The 20,045-nt window shown below is 50.4% G+C and overlaps 1 protein-coding gene across 1 annotated transcript in view; it reads right to left on the bottom strand.

The window, feature by feature from the left end:
- LOC109885228 (uncharacterized protein KIAA1522-like) overlaps positions 1 to 20,045 on the bottom strand; it is a 265,426-nt gene that overhangs the window by 25,518 nt on the left and 219,863 nt on the right. The window contains exons 5-6 of the mRNA XM_031803674.1: positions 151 to 289; positions 1 to 18 (exon numbers count right to left, since the gene is read on the bottom strand). The exon at positions 1 to 18 is cut by the window's left edge and continues 103 nt beyond it. Coding sequence (XP_031659534.1) covers positions 1 to 18; positions 151 to 289 — 157 coding nt within the window. The remainder of the gene's footprint in view (positions 19 to 150; positions 290 to 20,045) is intronic.

The raw sequence follows: 20,045 nt of genomic DNA on the forward strand, positions 1-20,045 counted from the left end.
GTACATCAGGTTCTCCAACTGTAGAACCACAAAACATACCACACTCACTCAGAAACCTGAAATACACACTCAGAAACCTGAAATACACACTCATAAACCTGAAGCACACTCATTCATAAACATGAAGCACACACACACACACACACTTACCTTGAGGTTCCTGTGTACGATGTTGAGTGAGTGTAGATAGGATGCAGCCTCTAGAACCTGTTTGATCACGTTGGAAGCATCTCTCTCTGTGTAATTCCCCTGGTCCAGAATCCAGTCAAACACATCACCGCCTGTAGCCCTGCAACACACACACACACACACACACACACACACACATACACACACACACACACACACACCTGGTTATTAAAGTCAATAAGGCCTGTGAGTCCAACGACTCGTCTTTCTTACCCCTGGTCTCTCTCATCGTTACCCCTGGTCTCTCTCATCGTTACCCCTGGTCTCTCTCATCATTACCTCTGGTCCTACGGCTTCCTGGTCTCTCTCATCATTACCCCTGGTCTCTCTCATCATTAACCCGGGTCTCTCTCATTATTACCCCTGGTCTCTCTCATCATTACCCCTGGTCTCTCTCATCATTACCCCTGGTCTCTCTCATCATTACCCTGGTCTCTCGCATCATTACCCCTGGTCCAACGACACCCTGGTCTCTCTCTCATTACCCCTGGTCTCTCTCATCATTACCCCTGGTCTCTCTCATCATTACCCCTGGAACAACGGCTCCCTGGTCTCTCTCATCATTACCCCTGGTCTCTAACATCATTAATCCTGGTCTCTCTCATCATTACCCCTGGTCTGTCTCATCATTACCCCTGTTATCTAACATCATTACCCCTGGTATCTCTCATCATTGCCCTTGGAACAACGGCTCCCTGGTCTCTCTCATCATTACCCCTGGAACAATGGCTCCCTGGTCTCTCTCACCATTACCCCTGGTCTCTCTCATCATTACCCCTGGTCCAACGGCTCCCTGGTCTCTCATCATTACTCCTGGTCTCTCTCTCATCATTAATCCTAGTCTCTCTCTCATCATTACCCCTGGTCCAACGGCTCCCTGGTCTCTCTCATCATTACCCCTGGTCCAATGGCTCCCTGGTCTCTCATCATTACCCCTGGTCTCTCTCTCATCATTAATCCTGGTCTCTCTCTCATCATTACCCCTTGTCTCTCTCATCATTACCCCTGGTCCAACGGCTCCCTGGTCTCTCTGATCATTACCCCTGGTCTCTCTCATCATTACCCCTGGTCTCTCTCTCATCATTACCCCTGGTCTCTCTCATCATTACCCCTGGTCTCTCTCATCATTACCCCTGGTCTCTCTCATCATTACTCCTGGTCTCTCTCTCATCATTACCAATGGTCTCTCTCATCGTTACCCCTGGTCTCTCTCATCATTACCCCTGGTCCAACGGCTCCCTGGTCTCTCTCATCATTACCCCTGGTCTCTCCCATCATTACCCCTGGTCTCACTCATCATTACCCCTTGTCTCTCTCATCATTACACCTGGTCCAACGGCTCCCTGGTCTCTCTCATCATTACCCCTGATCCGACGGCTCCCTGGTCTCTCTCAATATTATCCCTGGTCTCTCTCATCATTACCCCTGGTCCAACGGCTCCCTGGTCTCTCTCATCATTACCCCTGATCCAACGTCTCCCTGGTCTCTCATCATACCCCTGGTCTCTCTCTCATCATTAATCCTGGTCTCTCTCTCATCATTACCCCTTGTCTCTCTCATCATTACCCCTGGTCCAACGGCTCCCCGGTCTCTCTGATCATTACCCCTGGTCTCTCTCATCATTACCCCTGGTCCAATGACTCCCTGGTCTCTCTCATCATTACCCCTGGTCTCTCTCATCATTACCCCTGGTCTCTCTCTCATTACCCATGGTCTCTCTCATCATTACCCCTGGTCTCTCTCTCATCATTACCCCTGGTCTCTCTCATCATTACCCCTGGTCTCTCTCATCATTACCCTGGTCTCTCGCATCATTACCCCTGGTCCAACGACACCCTGGTCTCTCTCTCATTACCCCTGGTCTCTCTCATCATTACCCCTGGTCTCTCTCATCATTACCCCTGGAACAACGGCTCCCTGGTCTCTCTCATCATTACCCCTGGTCTCTAACATCATTAATCCTGGTCTCTCTCATCATTACCCCTGGTCTGTCTCATCATTACCCCTGTTATCTAACATCATTACCCCTGGTATCTCTCATCATTGCCCTTGGAACAACGGCTCCCTGGTCTCTCTCATCATTACCCCTGGAACAATGGCTCCCTGGTCTCTCTCACCATTACCCCTGGTCTCTCTCATCATTACCCCTGGTCCAACGGCTCCCTGGTCTCTCATCATTACTCCTGGTCTCTCTCTCATCATTAATCCTAGTCTCTCTCTCATCATTACCCCTGGTCCAACGGCTCCCTGGTCTCTCTCATCATTACCCCTGGTCCAATGGCTCCCTGGTCTCTCATCATTACCCCTGGTCTCTCTCTCATCATTAATCCTGGTCTCTCTCTCATCATTACCCCTTGTCTCTCTCATCATTACCCCTGGTCCAACGGCTCCCTGGTCTCTCTGATCATTACCCCTGGTCTCTCTCATCATTACCCCTGGTCTCTCTCTCATCATTACCCCTGGTCTCTCTCATCATTACCCCTGGTCTCTCTCATCATTACCCCTGGTCTCTCTCATCATTACTCCTGGTCTCTCTCTCATCATTACCAATGGTCTCTCTCATCGTTACCCCTGGTCTCTCTCATCATTACCCCTGGTCCAACGGCTCCCTGGTCTCTCTCATCATTACCCCTGGTCTCTCCCATCATTACCCCTGGTCTCACTCATCATTACCCCTTGTCTCTCTCATCATTACACCTGGTCCAACGGCTCCCTGGTCTCTCTCATCATTACCCCTGATCCGACGGCTCCCTGGTCTCTCTCAATATTATCCCTGGTCTCTCTCATCATTACCCCTGGTCCAACGGCTCCCTGGTCTCACTCATCATTACCCCTGATCCAACGTCTCCCTGGTCTCTCATCATTACCCCTGGTCTCTCTCTCATCATTAATCCTGGTCTCTCTCTCATCATTACCCCTTGTCTCTCTCATCATTACCCCTGGTCCAACGGCTCCCCGGTCTCTCTGATCATTACCCCTGGTCTCTCTCTCATCATTACCCCTGGTCTCTCTCATCATTACCCCTGGTCCAATGACTCCCTGGTCTCTCTCATCATTACCCCTGGTCTCTCTCATCATTACCCCTGGTCTCTCTCTCATTACCCATGGTCTCTCTCATCATTACCCCTGGTCTCTCTCTCATCATTACCCCTGGTCTCTCTCATCGTTACCCCTGGTCCAACGACTCCCTGGTCTCTCTCATCATTACCCCTGGTCTCTCTCATCATTACCCCTGGTCTCTCTCTCACTACCCCTGGTCTCTCTCATCATACCCCTGGTCTCTCTCTCATCATTACCCCTGGTCTCTCTCATCGTTACCCCTGGTCTCTCATCATTACCCCTGGTCCAACAGCTCCCTGGTCTCTCTCATCATTACCCCTGGTCTCTCTCATCATTACCCCTGGTCCAAGGGCTCCCTGGTCTCTCTAATCATTACCCCTGGTCCGACGGCTCCCTGGTCTCTCTCTCATTACCATTGGTCTCTCTCATCATTACCCCTGGTCTCTCCCATCATTACCCCTGGTCCAACGGCTCCCTGGTCTCTCTCATCATTACCCCTGATCCGACGGCTCCCTGGTCTCTCTCAATATTATCCCTGGTCTCTCTCATCATTACCCCTGGTCCAACGGCTCCCTGGTCTCTCTCATCATTACCCCTGATCCAACGTCTCCCTGGTCTCTCATCATTACCCCTGGTCTCTCTCTCATCATTAATCCTGGTCTCTCTCTCATCATTACCCCTTGTCTCTCTCATCATTACCCCTGGTCCAACGGCTCCCCGGTCTCTCTGATCATTACCCCTGGTCTCTCTCTCATCATTACCCCTGGTCTCTCTCATCATTACCCCTGGTCCAATGACTCCCTGGTCTCTCTCATCATTACCCCTGGTCTCTCTCATCATTACCCCTGGTCTCTCTCTCATTACCCATGGTCTCTCTCATCATTACCCCTGGTCTCTCTCTCATCATTACCCCTGGTCTCTCTCATCGTTACCCCTGGTCCAACGACTCCCTGGTCTCTCTCATCATTACCCCTGGTCTCTCTCATCATTACCCCTGGTCTCTCTCTCACTACCCCTGGTCTCTCTCATCATTACCCCTGGTCTCTCTCATCGTTACCCCTGGTCTCTCTCATCATTACCCCTGGTCCAACAGCTCCCTGGTCTCTCTCATCATTACCCCTGGTCTCTCTCATCATTACCCCTGGTCCAAGGCCTCCCTGGTCTCTCTAATCATTACCCCTGGTCCGACAGCTCCCTGGTCTCTCTGTCATTACCATTGGTCTCTCTCATCATTACCCCCTGGTCTCTCCCATCATTACCCCTGGTCCAACGGCTCCCTGGTCTCTCTCATCATTAGCCCTGGTCCAACGGCTCCCTGGTCTCTCATCATTAGCCCTGGTCTCTCTCATCATTACCCCTGGTCTCTCCCTCATCATTACCCCTGGTCTCTCTCTCATCATTACCCCTGGTCTCTCTCTCATCATTACCCCTGGACTCTCTCTCATCATTACCCCTGGGGTCTCTCATCATTACCCCTGGTCTCTCTCATCATTACCCCTGGTCCAACGACTCCCTGGTCTCTCTCATCATTACCCCTGGTCTCTCCCATCATTACCCCCTGGTCTCTCTCATCATTACCCCTGGTCTCTCTCATCATTACCCCTGGTCCAACGGCTCCTTGGTCTCTCTCATCATTACCCCTGGTCTCTCTCTCATTACCCCTGGTCTCTCTCATCATTACCCCTGGTCTCTCTCCCATCATTAACCCTGGTCTCTCTCTCATCATTACCCCTGGTCTCTCTCATCGTTACCCCTGGTCTCTCTCATCATTACCCCTGGTCCAACAGCTCCCTGGTCTCTCTCATCATTACCCCTGGTCTCTCTCATCATTACCCCTGGTCCAAGGGCTCCCTGGTCTCTCATCATTACCCCTGGTCTCTCTCTCATCATTAATCCTGGTCTCTCTCTCATCATTACCCCTTGTCTCTCTCATCATTACCCCTGGTCCAAGGGCTCCCTGGTCTCTCTAATCATAACCCCTGCTCTGACGGCTCCCTGGGCTCTCTCATCATTACCCCTGGTCTCTCTTATCATTACCCCTGGTCCAACGGCTCCCTGGTCTCTATCATCATTACTCCTGGTCCAACGGCTCCCTGGTCTCTCTCATCATTACCCCTGGTCTCTCTCATCATTACCCCTGGTCCAACGGCTCCCTGGTCTCTCATCATTACCCCTGGTCTCTCTCATCATTACCCCTGGTCCAACGGCTCCTTGGTCTCTCTCATCATTACCCCTGGTCCGACGGCTCCCTGGCCTCTCTCATCATTACCCCTGGTCTCTCTCATCATTACCCATGGTCTCTCTCATCATTACCCCTGGTCTCTCTCATTATTACCCCTGGTCTCTCTCATCATTACCCCTGGTCTCTCTCATCATTACCCCTGGTCTATCTCATCATTACCCCTGGTCCAACGGCTCCCTGGTATCTCTCATCATTACCCCTGGTCCAACAGCTCCCTGGTCTCTCTCATCATTACCCCTGGTCTCTCTCATCATTACCCCTGGTGCAAGGGCTCCCTGGTCTCTCTAATCATTACCCCTGGTCCGACGGCTCCCTGGTCTCTCTCATTATTACCCCTGGTCTCTCTCATCATTACCCCTGGTCCAACGGCTCCCTGGTCTCTCATCATTACCCCTGGTCTCTCTCTCATCATTAATCCTGGGCTCTCTCTCATCATTACCCCCTTGTCTCTCATCATTACCACTGGGCCAACGACTCCCTGGTCTCTCATCATTACCCCTGGTCTCTCTCTCATCATTAATCCTGGTCTCTCTCTCATCATTACCCCTTGTCTCTCCCATCATTACCCCTGGTCTCTCTCTCATTACCCCTGGTCTCTCTCATCATTACCCCTGGTCTCTCTCATCATTACTCCTGGTCTCTCTCTCATCAAGACCCCTGGTCTCTCTCATCGTTACCCCTGGTCCCTCTCATCATTACCCCTGGTCCAACGGCTCCCTGGTATCTCTCATCATTACCCCTGGTCTCTCCCATCATTACCCCTGGTCTCTCTCATCATTACCCCTTGTCTCTCTCATCATTACACCTGGTCCAACGGCTCCCTGGTCTCTCTCATCATTACCCCTGATCCGACGGCTCCCTGGTCTCTCTCATTATTATCCCTGGTCTCTCTCATCATTACCCCTGGTCCAACGGCTCCCTGGTCTCTCTCATCATTACCCCTGGTCCAACGGCTCCCTGGTCTCTCATCATTACCCCTGGTCTCTCTCTCATCATTAATCCTGGTCTCTCTCTCATCATTACCCCTTGTCTCTCTCATCATTACCCCTGGTCCAAGGCTCCCTGGTCTCTCTAATCATAACCCCTGCTCTGACGGCTCCCTGGGCTCTCTCATCATAACCCCTGTCTCTCTTATCATTACCCCTGGTCCAACGGCTCCCTGGTCTCTCCCATCATTACTCCTGGTCTCTTTCTCATCATTACCCCTGGTACAACGGCTCCCTGGTCTCTCTCATCATTACCCCTGGTCCAACGGCTCCCTGGTCTCTCTCATCATTACCCCTGGTCTCTCTCATCATTACCCCTGGTCCAACGGCTCCCTGGTCTCTCATCATTACCCCTGGTCTCTCTCATCATTACCCCTGGTCTCTCTCTCATCATTACCCCTGGTGTCTCTCATCATTACCCCTGGTCCAAACGGCTCCCTGTCTCTCTCATCATTACCCCTGGTCAAACGTCTCCCTGGTCTCTCATCATTACCCCTGGTCTCTCTCTCATCATTAATCCTGGTCTCTCTCTCATCATTACCCCTTGTCTCTCTCATCATTACCCCTGGTCCAAGGGCTCCCTGGTCTCTCTAATCATAACCCCTGCTCTGACGGCTCCCTGGGCTCTCTCATCATTACCCCTGGTCTCTCTTATCATTACCCCCTGGTCCAACGGCTCCCTGGTCTCTCCCATCATTACTCCTGGTCTCTTTCTCATCATTACCCCTGGTACAACGGCTCCCTGGTCTCTCTCATCATTACCCCTGGTCCAACGGCTCCCTGGTCTCTCTCATCATTACCCCTGGTCTCTCTCATCATTACCCCTGGTCCAACGGCTCCCTGGTCTCTCATCATTACCCCTGGTCTCTCTCATCATTACCCCTGTCTCTCTCTCATCATTACCCCTGGTCTCTCTCATCATTACCCCTGGTCCAACGACTCCCTGGTCTCTCTCATCATTACCCCTGGTCTCTCTCTCATCATTACCCCTGGACTCTCTCTCATCATTACCCCTGATCTCTCTCATCATTATCCCCTGTCTCTCTCATCATTACCCCTGGTCTCTCTCTCGATCATTATCCCTGGTCTCTCTCATTATTACCCCTGGTCTCTGTCTCATCCCTGGTCTCTCTCATCATTACCCCTGGTCTCTCTCTCATCATTACCCCTGGTCTCTCTCATCATTACCCCTGGTCTCTCTCTCATCAGTACCATGTCTCTCTCTCATCATTACCCCTGGTCTCTCTCATCATTACCCCTGGTCTCTCTCTCATCATTACCCCTGGTCTCTCTCATCATTACCCCTGTCTCTCTCATCATTACCCCTGGTCTCTCTCATCATTACCCCTGGTCTCTCTCATCATTACCCCTGGTCTCTCTCTCATCATTACCCCTGGTCTCTCTCTCATCATTACCCCTGGTCTCTCTCACCATTATCCCTGGTCTCTCTCATCATTACCCCTGGTCTCTCTCATCATTACCCCTGGTCTCTCTCATCATTACCCCTGGTCTCTCTCATCATTACCCCTGGTCTCTCTCATCATTATCCCTGGTCTCTCTCATCATTACCCCTTGGTCTCTCTCATCCATTACCCCTGTCTCTCATCATTACCCTGGTCTCTCTCATCATTACCCCTGGTCCATACGGTCTCTCATCATTACCCCTGGTCTCTCTCATCATTACCCCTGGTCTCTCATCATTACCCTGCTCTCTCATCTACCCCTGTTCTTCATCATTACCCCTGGTCTCTCTCATCATTACCCTGGTCTCTCTCTCATTACCCCTGTCTCTCTCATCATTACCCCTGGTCTCTCTCATCATTACCCCTGGTCTCTCTCATCATTACCCCTGGTCTCTCTCATCATTACCCCTGGTCTCTCTCATCATTACCCCTGGTCTCTCTCATCATTACCCCTGGTCTCTCTCATCATTACCCCTGGTCTCTCATCATTACCCCTGGTCTCTCATCATTACCCCTGGTCTCTCTCATCATTACCCCTGGTCTCTCTCATCATTACCCCTGGTCTCTCTCATCATTACCCCTGGTCTCTCATCATTACCCCTGGTCTCTCTCATCATTACCCCTGGTCTCTCATCATTACCCCTGGTCTCTCATCATTACCCCTGGTCTCTCATCATTACCCCTGGTCTCTCTCATCATTACCCCTGGTCTCTCATCATTACCCCTGGTCTCTCTCATCATTACCCCTGGTCTCTCATCATTACCCCTGGTCTCTCATCATTACCCCTGGTCTCTCTCATCATTACCCCTGGTCTCTCATCATTACCCCTGGTCTCTCATCATTACCCCTGGTCTCTCATCATTACCCCTGGTCTCTCTCATCATTACCCCTGGTCTCTCCCCTGGTCTCTCATCATTACCCCTGGTCATTACCCCTGGTCTCTCTCATCATTACCCCTGGTCTCTCATCATTACCCCTGGTCTCTCATCATTACCCCTGGTCTCTCTCATCATTACCCCTGGTCTCTCTCATCATTACCCCTGGTCTCTCTCATCATTACCCCTGGTCTCTCATCATTACCCCTGGTCTCTCTCATCATTACCCCTGGTCTCTCTCATCATTACCCCTGGTCTCTCATCATTACCCCTGGTCTCTCATCATTACCCCTGGTCTCTCTCATCATTACCCCTGGTCTCTCATCATTACCCCTGGTCTCTCTCATCATTACCCCTGGTCTCTCTCATCATTACCCCTGCTCTCTCATCATTACCCCTGGTCTCTCTCATCATTACCCCTGGTCTCTCATCATTACCCCTGGTCTCTCATCATTACCCCTGGTCTCTCTCATCATTACCCCTGGTCTCTCATCATTACCCCTGGTCTCTCTCATCATTACCCCTGGTCTCTCTCATCATTACCCCTGGTCTCTCATCATTACCCCTGGTCTCTCATCATTACCCCTGGTCTCTCTCATCATTACCCCTGGTCTCTCATCATTACCCCTGGTCTCTCATCATTACCCCTGGTCTCTCTCATCATTACCCCTGGTCTCTCTCATCATTACCCCTGGTCTCTCATCATTACCCCTGGTCTCTCTCATCATTACCCCTGGTCTCTCATCATTACCCCTGGTATCTCTCATCATTACCCCTGGTCTCTCATCATTACCCCTGGTCTCTCATCATTACCCCTGGTCTCTCATCATTACCCCTGGTCTCTCATCATTACCCCTGGTCTCTCATCATTACCCTGGTCTCTCTCATCATTACCCCTGGTCTCTCATCATTACCCCTGGTCTCTCATCATTACCCCTGGTCTCTCATCATTACCCCTGGTCTCTCATCATTACCCCTGGTCTCTCATCATTACCCCTGGTCTCTCTCATCATTACCCCTGGTCTCTCTCATCATTACCCCTGGTCTCTCATCATTACCCCTGGTCTCTCATCATTACCCCTGGTCTCTCATCATTACCCCTGGTCTCTCATCATTACCCCTGGTCTCTCATCATTACCCCTGGTCTCTCATCATTACCCCTGGTCTCTCATCATTACCCCTGGTCTCTCATCATTACCCCTGGTCTCTCATCATTACCCCTGGTCTCTCTCATCATTACCCCTGGTCTCTCATCATTACCCCTGGTCTCTCTCATCATTACCCCTGGTCTCTCTCATCATTACCCCTGGTCTCTCTCATCATTACCCCTGGTCTCTCATCATTACCCCTGGTCTCTCTCATCATTACCCCTGGTCTCTCTCATCATTACCCCTGGTCTCTCATCATTACCCCTGGTCTCTCTCATCATTACCCCTGGTCTCTCTCATCATTACCCCTGGTCTCTCTCATCATTACCCCTGGTCTCTCATCATTACCCCTGGTCTCTCATCATTACCCCTGGTCTCTCTCATCATTACCCCTGGTCTCTCATCATTACCCCTGGTCTCTCATCATTACCCCTGGTCTCTCTCATCATTACCCCTGGTCTCTCATCATTACCCCTGGTCTCTCTCATCATTACCCCTGGTCTCTCATCATTACCCCTGGTCTCTCATCATTACCCCTGGTCTCTCTCATCATTACCCCTGGTCTCTCATCATTACCCCTGGTCTCTCATCATTACCCCTGGTCTCTCATCATTACCCCTGGTCTCTCATCATTACCCCTGGTCTCTCATCATTACCCCTGGTCTCTCTCATCATTACCCCTGGTCTCTCATCATTACCCCTGGTCTCTCATCATTACCCCTGGTCTCTCATCATTACCCCTGGTCTCTCATCATTACCCCTGGTCTCTCATCATTACCCCTGGTCTCTCATCATTACCCCTGGTCTCTCTCATCATTACCCCTGGTCTCTCATCATTACCCCTGGTCTCTCATCATTACCCCTGGTCTCTCTCATCATTACCCCTGGTCTCTCATCATTACCCCTGGTCTCTCATCATTACCCCTGGTCTCTCATCATTACCCCTGGTCTCTCATCATTACCCCTGGTCTCTCTCATCATTACCCCTGGTCTCTCTCATCATTACCCCTGGTCTCTCTCATCATTACCCCTGGTCTCTCATCATTACCCCTGGTCTCTCTCATCATTACCCCTGGTCTCTCATCATTACCCCTGGTCTCTCATCATTACCCCTGGTCTCTCATCATTACCCCTGGTCTCTCTCATCATTACCCCTGGTCTCTCATCATTACCCCTGGTCTCTCATCATTACCCCTGGTCTCTCATCATTACCCCTGGTCTCTCTCATCATTACCCCTGGTCTCTCTCATCATTACCCCTGGTCTCTCATCATTACCCCTGGTCTCTCATCATTACCCCTGGTCTCTCATCATTACCCCTGGTCTCTCATCATTACCCTGGTCTCTCATCATTACCCCTGGTCTCTCTCATCATTACCCCTGGTCTCTCATCATTACCCCTGGTCTCTCTCATCATTACCCCTGGTCTCTCTCATCATTACCCCTGGTCTCTCATCATTACCCCTGGTCTCTCATCATTACCCCTGGTCTCTCATCATTACCCCTGGTCTCTCTCATCATTACCCCTGGTCTCTCTCATCATTACCCCTGGTCTCTCATCATTACCCCTGGTCTCTCATCATTACCCCTGGTCTCTCATCATTACCCCTGGTCTCTCTCATCATTACCCCTGGTCTCTCTCATCATTACCCCTGGTCTCTCATCATTACCCCTGGTCTCTCTCATCATTACCCCTGGTCTCTCATCATTACCCCTGGTCTCTCTCATCATTACCCCTGGTCTCTCATCATTACCCCTGGTCTCTCATCATTACCCCTGGTCTCTCATCATTACCCCTGGTCTCTCTCATCATTACCCCTGGTCTCTCATCATTACCCCTGGTCTCTCTCATCATTACCCCTGGTCTCTCATCATTACCCCTGGTCTCTCATCATTACCCCTGGTCTCTCATCATTACCCCTGTTCTCTCATCATTACCCTGGTCTCTCATCATTACCCCTGGTCTCTCTCATCATTACCCCTGGTCTCTCATCATTACCCCTGGTCTCTCATCATTACCCCTGGTCTCTCTCATCATTACCCCTGGTCTCTCTCATCATTACCCCTGGTCTCTCTCATCATTACCCCTGGTCTCTCATCATTACCCCTGGTCTCTCATCATTACCCCTGGTCTCTCATCATTACCCCTGGTCTCTCTCATCATTACCCCTGGTCTCTCATCATTACCCCTGGTCTCTCATCATTACCCCTGGTCTCTCATCATTACCCCTGGTCTCTCATCATTACCCCTGGTCTCTCATCATTACCCCTGGTCTCTCATCATTACCCCTGGTCTCTCATCATTACCCCTGGTCTCTCTCATCATTACCCCTGGTCTCTCATCATTACCCTGGTCTCTCATCATTACCCCTGGTCTCTCATCATTACCCCTGGTCTCTCATCATTACCCCTGGTCTCTCATCATTACCCCTGGTCTCTCATCATTACCCCTGGTCTCTCTCATCATTACCCCTGGTCTCTCATCATTACCCCTGGTCTCTCATCATTACCCCTGGTCTCTCATCATTACCCTGGTCTCTCATCATTACCCCTGGTCTCTCATCATTACCCTGGTCTCTCATCATTACCCCTGGTCTCTCATCATTACCCCTGGTCTCTCATCATTACCCCTGGTCTCTCATCATTACCCTGGTCTTCATCATCACTCCCCCTATGGTCTCTCATTACCCCTGGTCTCTCTCATCATTACCCCTGGTCTCTCATCATTACCCCTGGTCTCTCATCATTACCCCTGGTCTCTCATCATTACCCCTGGTCTCTCATCATTACCCCTGGTCTCTCATCATTACCCCTGGTTCTCTCATCATTACCCCTGGTCTCTCTCATCATTACCCCTGGTCTCTCATCATTACCCCTGGTCTCTCATCATTACCCCTGGTCTCTCTCATCATTACCCTGGTCTCTCTCATCATTACCCCTGGTCTCTCATCATTACCCCTGGTCTCTCATCATTACCCCTGGTCTCTCTCATCATTACCCCTGGTCTCTCATCATTACCCCTGGTCTCTCTCATCATTACCCCTGGTCTCTCATCATTACCCCTGGTCTCTCATCATTACCCCTGGTCTCTCATCATTACCTGGTCTCTCATCATTACCCCTGGTCTCTCATCATTACCCCTGGTCTCTCATCATTACCCCTGGTCTCTCTCATCATTACCCCTGGTCTCTCATCATTACCCCTGGTCTCTCATCATTACCCCTGGTCTCTCTCATCATTACCCCTGGTCTCTCATCATTACCCCTGGTCTCTCATCATTACCCCTGGTCTCTCTCATCATTACCCCTGGTCTCTCTCATCATTACCCCTGGTCTCTCATCATTACCCCTGGTCTCTCATCATTACCCCTGGTCTCTCATCATTACCCCTGGTCTCTCATCATTACCCCTGGTCTCTCATCATTACCCCTGGTCTCTCTCATCATTACCCCTGGTCTCTCTCATCATTACCCCTGGTCTCTCATCATTACCCCTGGTCTCTCTCATCATTACCCCTGGTCTCTCTCATCATACCCCTGGTCTCTCTCATCATTACCCTGGTCTCTCATCATTACCCCTGGTCTCTCATCATTACCCTGGTCTCTCATCATTACCCCTGGTCTCTCATCATTACCCCTGGTCTCTCTCATCATTACCCCTGGTCTCTCATCATTACCCCTGGTCTCTCATCATTACCCCTGGTCTCTCATCATTACCCCTGGTCTCTCATCATTACCCCTGGTCTCTCATCATTACCCCTGGTCTCTCATCATTACCCCTGGTCTCTCTCATCATTACCCCTGGTCTCTCATCATTACCCCTGGTCTCTCTCATCATTACCCCTGGTCTCTCTCATCATTACCCCTGGTCTCTCATCATTACCCCTGGTCTCTCATCATTACCCCTGGTCTCTCATCATTACCCCTGGTCTCTTCATCATTACCCCTGGTCTCTCATCATTACCCCTGGTCTCTCTCATCATTACCCCTGGTCTCTCATCATTACCCCTGGTCTCTCTCATCATTACCCCTGGTCTCTCATCATTACCCCTGGTCTCTCATCATTACCCCTGGTCTCTCATCATTACCCCTGGTCTCTTCATCATTACCCTGGTCTCTCATCATTACCCCTGGTCTCTCTCATCATTACCCCTGGTCTCTCTCATCATTACCCCTGGTCTCTCTCATCATTACCCCTGGTCTCTCTCATCATACCCCTGGTCTCTCATCATTACCCCTGGTCTCTCATCATTACCCCTGGTCTCTCATCATTACCCCTGGTCTCTCTCATCATTACCCCTGGTCTCTCATCATTACCCCTGGTCTCTCATCATTACCCCTGGTCTCTCATCATTACCCTGGTCTCTCTCATCATTACCCCTGGTCTCATCATTACCCTGGTCTCTCTCATCATTACCCTGGTCTCTCATCATTACCCCTGGTCTCATCATTACCCTGGTCTCTCATCATTACCCCTGGTCTCTCATCATTACCCCTGGTCTCTCATCATTACCCCTGGTCTCTCTCATCATTACCCCTGGTCTCTCTCATCATTACCCCTGGTCTCTCATCATTACCCCTGGTCTCTCATCATTACCCCTGGTCTCTCTCATCATTACCCCTGGTCTCTCATCATTACCCTGGTCTCTCTCATTACCCCTGGTCTCTCATCATTACCCCTGGTCTCTCATCATTACCCCTGGTCTCTCTCATCATTACCCCTGGTCTCTCTCATCATTACCCCTGGTCTCTCATCATTACCCCTGGTCTCTCATCATTACCCCTGGTCTCTCATCATTTTACCCTGGTCTCTCATCATTACCCCTGGTCTCTCATCATTACCCCTGGTCTCTCATCATTACCCCTGGTCTCTCATCATTACCCCTGGTCTCTCTCATCATTACCCCTGGTCTCTCTCATCATTACCCCTGGTCTCTCTCATCATTACCCCTGGTCTCTCTCATCATTACCCCTGGTCTCTCTCATCATTACCCCTGGTCTCTCTCATCATTACCCCTGGTCTCTCATCATTACCCCTGGTCTCTCTCATCATTACCCCTGGTCTCTCATCATTACCCCTGGTCTCTCTCATCATTACCCCTGGTCTCTCATCATTACCCCTGGTCTCTCATCATTACCCCCTGGTCTCTCATCATTACCCTGGTCTCTCATCATTACCCCTGGTCTCTCATCATTACCCCTGGTCTCTCATCATTACCCCTGGTCTCTCATCATTACCCCTGGTCTCTCATCATACCCCTGGTCTCTCATCATTACCCCTGGTCTCTCATCATTACCCTGGTTCTCTCATCATTACCCCTGGTCTCTCATCATTACCCCTGGTCTCTCATCATTACCCCTGGTCTCTCATCATTACACCTGGTCTCTCATCATTACCCCTGGTCTCTCTCATCATTACCCCTGGTCTCTCATCATTACCCCTGGTCTCTCATCATTACCCTGGTCTCTCATCATTACCCCTGGTCTCTCTCATCATTACCCTGGTCTCTCATTTACCCCTGGTCTCTCTCATCATTACCCCTGGTCTCTCATCATTACCCCTGGTCTCTCTCATCATTACCCCTGGTCTCTCTCATCATTACCCCTGGTCTCTCTCATCATTACCCCTGGTCTCTCTCATCATTACCCCTGGTCTCTCTCATCATTACCCCTGGTCTCTCTCATCATTACCCCTGGTCTCTCTCATCATTACCCCTGGTCTCTCTCATCATTACCCCTGGTCTCTCTCATCATTACCCCTGTCTCTCTCATCATTACCCTGGTCTCTCATCATTACCCCTGGTCTTCTCATCATTACCCCTGGTCTCTCATCATTACCCCTGGTCTCTCATCATTACCCCTGGTCTCTCTCATCATTACCCCTGGTCTCTCATCATTACCCCTGGTCTCTCATCATTACCCCTGGTCTCTCATCATTACCCCTGGTCTCTCATCATTACCCCTGGTCTCTCATCATTACCCCTGGTCTCTCTCATCATTACCCCTGGTCTCTCATCATTACCCCTGGTCTCTCTTCATTACCCCTGGTCTCTCTCATCATACCCCTGGTCTCTCATCATTACCCCTGGTCTCTCATCATTACCCTGGTCTCTCTCATCATTACCCCTGGTCTCTCTCATCATTACCCTGGTCTCTCATCATTACCCCTGGTCTCTCTCATCATTACCCTGGTCTCTCATCATTACCCCTGGTCTCTCATCATTACCCCTGGTCTCTCATCATTACCCCTGGTCTCTCTCATCATTACCCCTGGTCTCTCATCATTACCCCTGGTCTCTCATCATTACCCCTGGTCTCTTCATCATTACCCCTGGTCTCTCATCATTACCCCTGGTCTCTCTCATCATTACCCCTGGTCTCTCTCATCATTACCCCTGGTCTCTCTCATCATTACCCCTGGTCTCTCATCATTACCCCTGGTCTCTCATCATTACCCTGGTCTCTCATCATTACCCCTGGTCTCTCATCATTACCCCTGGTCTCTCTCATCATTACCCCTGGTCTCTCATCATTACCCCTGGTCTCTCATCATTACCCCTGGTCTCTCATCATTACCCTGGTCTCTCATCATTACCCCTGGTCTCTCTCATCATTACCCTGGTCTCTCATCATTACCCTGGTCTCTCTCATCATTACCCCTGGTCTCTCTCATCATTACCCCTGGTCTCTCATCATTACCCCTGGTCTCTCATCATTACCCCTGGTCTCTCTATCATTACCTGGTCTCTCTCATCATTACCCCTGGTCTCTCATCATTACCCTGGTCTCTCTCATCATACCCCTGGTCTCTCATCATTACCCCTGGTCTCTCTCATTACCCTGGTCTCTCATCATTACCCCTGGTGTCTCTCATCATTACCCCTGGTCTCTCATCATTACCCCTGGTCTCTCATCATACCCCTGGTCTCTCATCATTACCCCTGGTCTCTCTATCATTACCCCTGGTCTCTCATCATTACCCTGGTCTCTCATCATTACCCCTGGTCTCTCATTACCCCTGGTCTCTCTCATCATTACCCCTGGTCTCTCATCATTACCCTGTCTCTCTCATCATTACCCCTGGTCTCTCATCATTACCCCTGGTCTCTCATCATTACCCCTGGTCTCTCATCATTACCCCTGGTCTCTATCATTACCCCTGGTCTCTCATCATTACCCCTGGTCTCTCATCATTACCCCTGGTCTCTCATCATTACCCTGGTCTTCATCATTACCCCTGGTCTCTCATCATTACCCCTGGTCTCTCATCACATTACCCCTGGTCTCTCATCATTACCCCTGGTCTCTCATCATTACCATCCCTGGTCTCTCATCATTACCCCTGGTCTCTCTCATCATTACCCCTGGTCTCTCATCATTACCCCTGGTCTCTCATCATTACCCCTGGTCTCTCATCATTACCCTGGTCTCTCTCATCATTACCCCTGGTCTCTTCATCATTACCCCTGGTCTCTCATCATTACCCCTGGTCTCTCATCATTACCCTGGTCTCTCATTTTCATTACCCTGGTCTCTCATCATTACCCCTGGTCTCTCTCATCATTACCCCTGGTCTCTCATCATTACCCCTGGTCTCTCTCATCATTACCCTGGTCTCTCTCATCATTACCCCTGGTCTCTCATCATTACCCCTGGTCTCCTCATCATTACCCCTGGTTCTCTCATCATTACCCCTGGTCTCTCATCATTACCCCTGGTCTCTCATCATTACCCCTGGTCTCTCTCATCATTACCCCTGGTCTCTCTCATCATTACCCCTGGTCTTCATCATTAATTACCCCTGGTCTCTCATCATTACCCCTGGTCTCTATCATTTTACCCCTGGTCTCTCTCATCATTACCCCTGGTCTCTCATCATCACCCCTGGTCTCTCCATCATTACCCCTGGTCTCTCATCATTACCCCTGGTCTCTCTCATCATTACCCCTGGTCTCTCTCATCATTACCACTGGTCTCTCTTCATCATTACCCCTGGTCTCTCATCATTACCCCTGGTCTCTCTCATCATACCCCTGGTCTCTCATCATTACCCCTGGTCTCTCATCATTACCCTGGTCTCTCATCATTACCCTGGTCTCTCTCATCATTACCCCTGTCTCTCTCATCATTACCCCTGGTCTCTCTCATCATTACCCTGGTCTCTCTCATCATTACCCTGGTCTCTCTCATTACCCTGGTCTCTCATCATTACCCCTGGTCTCTCTCATCATTACCCCTGGTCTCTCATCATTACCCTGGTCTCTCATCATTACCCCTGGTCTCTCTCATTACCCCTGGTCTCTCATCATTACCCCTGGTCTCTCATCATACCCCTGGTCTCTCATCATTACCCCTGGTCTCTCATCATTACCCCTGGTCTCTCATCATTACCCCTGGTCTCTCATCATTACCCCTGGTCTCTCTCATCATTACCCTGGTCTCTCATCATTACCCTGGTCTCTCTCATCATTACCCCTGGTCTCTCATCATTAACCCTGGTCTCTTCATCATTACCCCTGGTCTCTCATCATTACCCCTGGTCTCTCATCATTACCCTGGTCTCTCATCATTACCCCTGGTCTCTCTCACCATTACCCCTGGTCTCTCATCATTACCCTGGTCTCTCTCATCATTACCCCTGGTCTCTCTCATCATTACCCCTGGTCTCTCATCATTACCCCTGGTCTCTCATCATTACCCCTGGTCTCTCATCATACCCTGTCTCTCTCATCATTACCCCTGGTCTCTCATCATTACCCCTGGTCTCTCATCATTACCCTGGTCTCTCATCATTACCCCTGGTCTCTCATCATTACCCTGGTCTCTCATCATTACCCCTGGTCTCTCTCATCATTACCCCTGGTCTCTCATCATTACCCCTGGTCTCTCTCATCATTACCCCTGGTCTCTCTCATCATTACCCCTGGTCTCTCATCATTACCCCTGGTCTCTCATCATTACCCTGGTCTCTCATCATTCCCCTGGTCTCTCATCATTACCTGGTCTCTCTCATCATTACCCCTGGTCTCTCTCATCATTACCCCTGGTCTCTCTCATCATTACACCTGGTCTCTCATCATTTACCCCTGGTCTTCTCATCATTACCCTGGTTCTCTCTCATTACCCCTGGGTCCTCTCATCATTACCCCTGGTCTCTCATCATTACCCCTGGTCTTCATCATTACCCCTGTCTCTCATCATTACCCTGGTCTCTCTCATCATTACCCCTGGTCTCTCATCATTACCCTGGTCTCTCTCATCATTACCCCTGGTCTTCTCTATCATTACCCCTGGTCTCTCTCATCATTACCCCTGGTCTCTCATCATTACCCTTGTCTCTCTCATCATTACCCTGGTCTCTCATCATTACCCCTGGTCTCTCATCATACCCCTGGTCTCTCATCATTTACCCCTGGTCTCTCATCATTACCCTGGTCTTCTCATCATTACCCCTGGTCTCTCATCATTAACCCTGGTCTCTCATCATTACCCATGGTCCTCTCATCATTACCCCTGGTCTCTCTCATCATACCCCTGGTCTCTCTCATCATTACCCTGGTCTCTCTCATCATTAACCCTGGTCTCTCATCATTACCCCTGGTCTCTCATCATTACCCCTGGTCTCTTCATCATTACCCTGGTCTCTCACCATTACCCCTGGTCTCTCACCATTTACCCCTGGTCTCTCATCATTACCCCTGGTCTCTCATCATTACCCCTGGTCTCTCATCATTACCCCTGGTCTCTCATCATTACCCCTGGTCTCTCATCATTACCCCTGGTCTCTCATCATTACCCCTGGTCTCTCTCACCATTACCCCTGGTCTCTCATCATTACCCCTGGTCTCTCTCATCATTACCCCTGGTCTCTCATCATTACCCCTGGTCTCTCATCATTACCCCTGGTCTCTCATCATTACCCCTGGTCTCTCATCATACCCCTGGTCTCTCATCATTACCCTGGTCTCTCATCATTACCCCTGGTCTCTCTCACCATTACCCCTGGTCTCTCATCATTACCCCTGGTCTCTCTCATCATTACCCCTGGTCTCTCTCACCATTACCCCTGGTCTCTCATCATTAC

The sequence above is a fragment of the Oncorhynchus kisutch genome, linkage group LG24, assembly GCF_002021735.2.
Source record: "Oncorhynchus kisutch isolate 150728-3 linkage group LG24, Okis_V2, whole genome shotgun sequence".
Taxonomy (NCBI): Eukaryota; Metazoa; Chordata; class Actinopteri; order Salmoniformes; family Salmonidae; genus Oncorhynchus; species Oncorhynchus kisutch.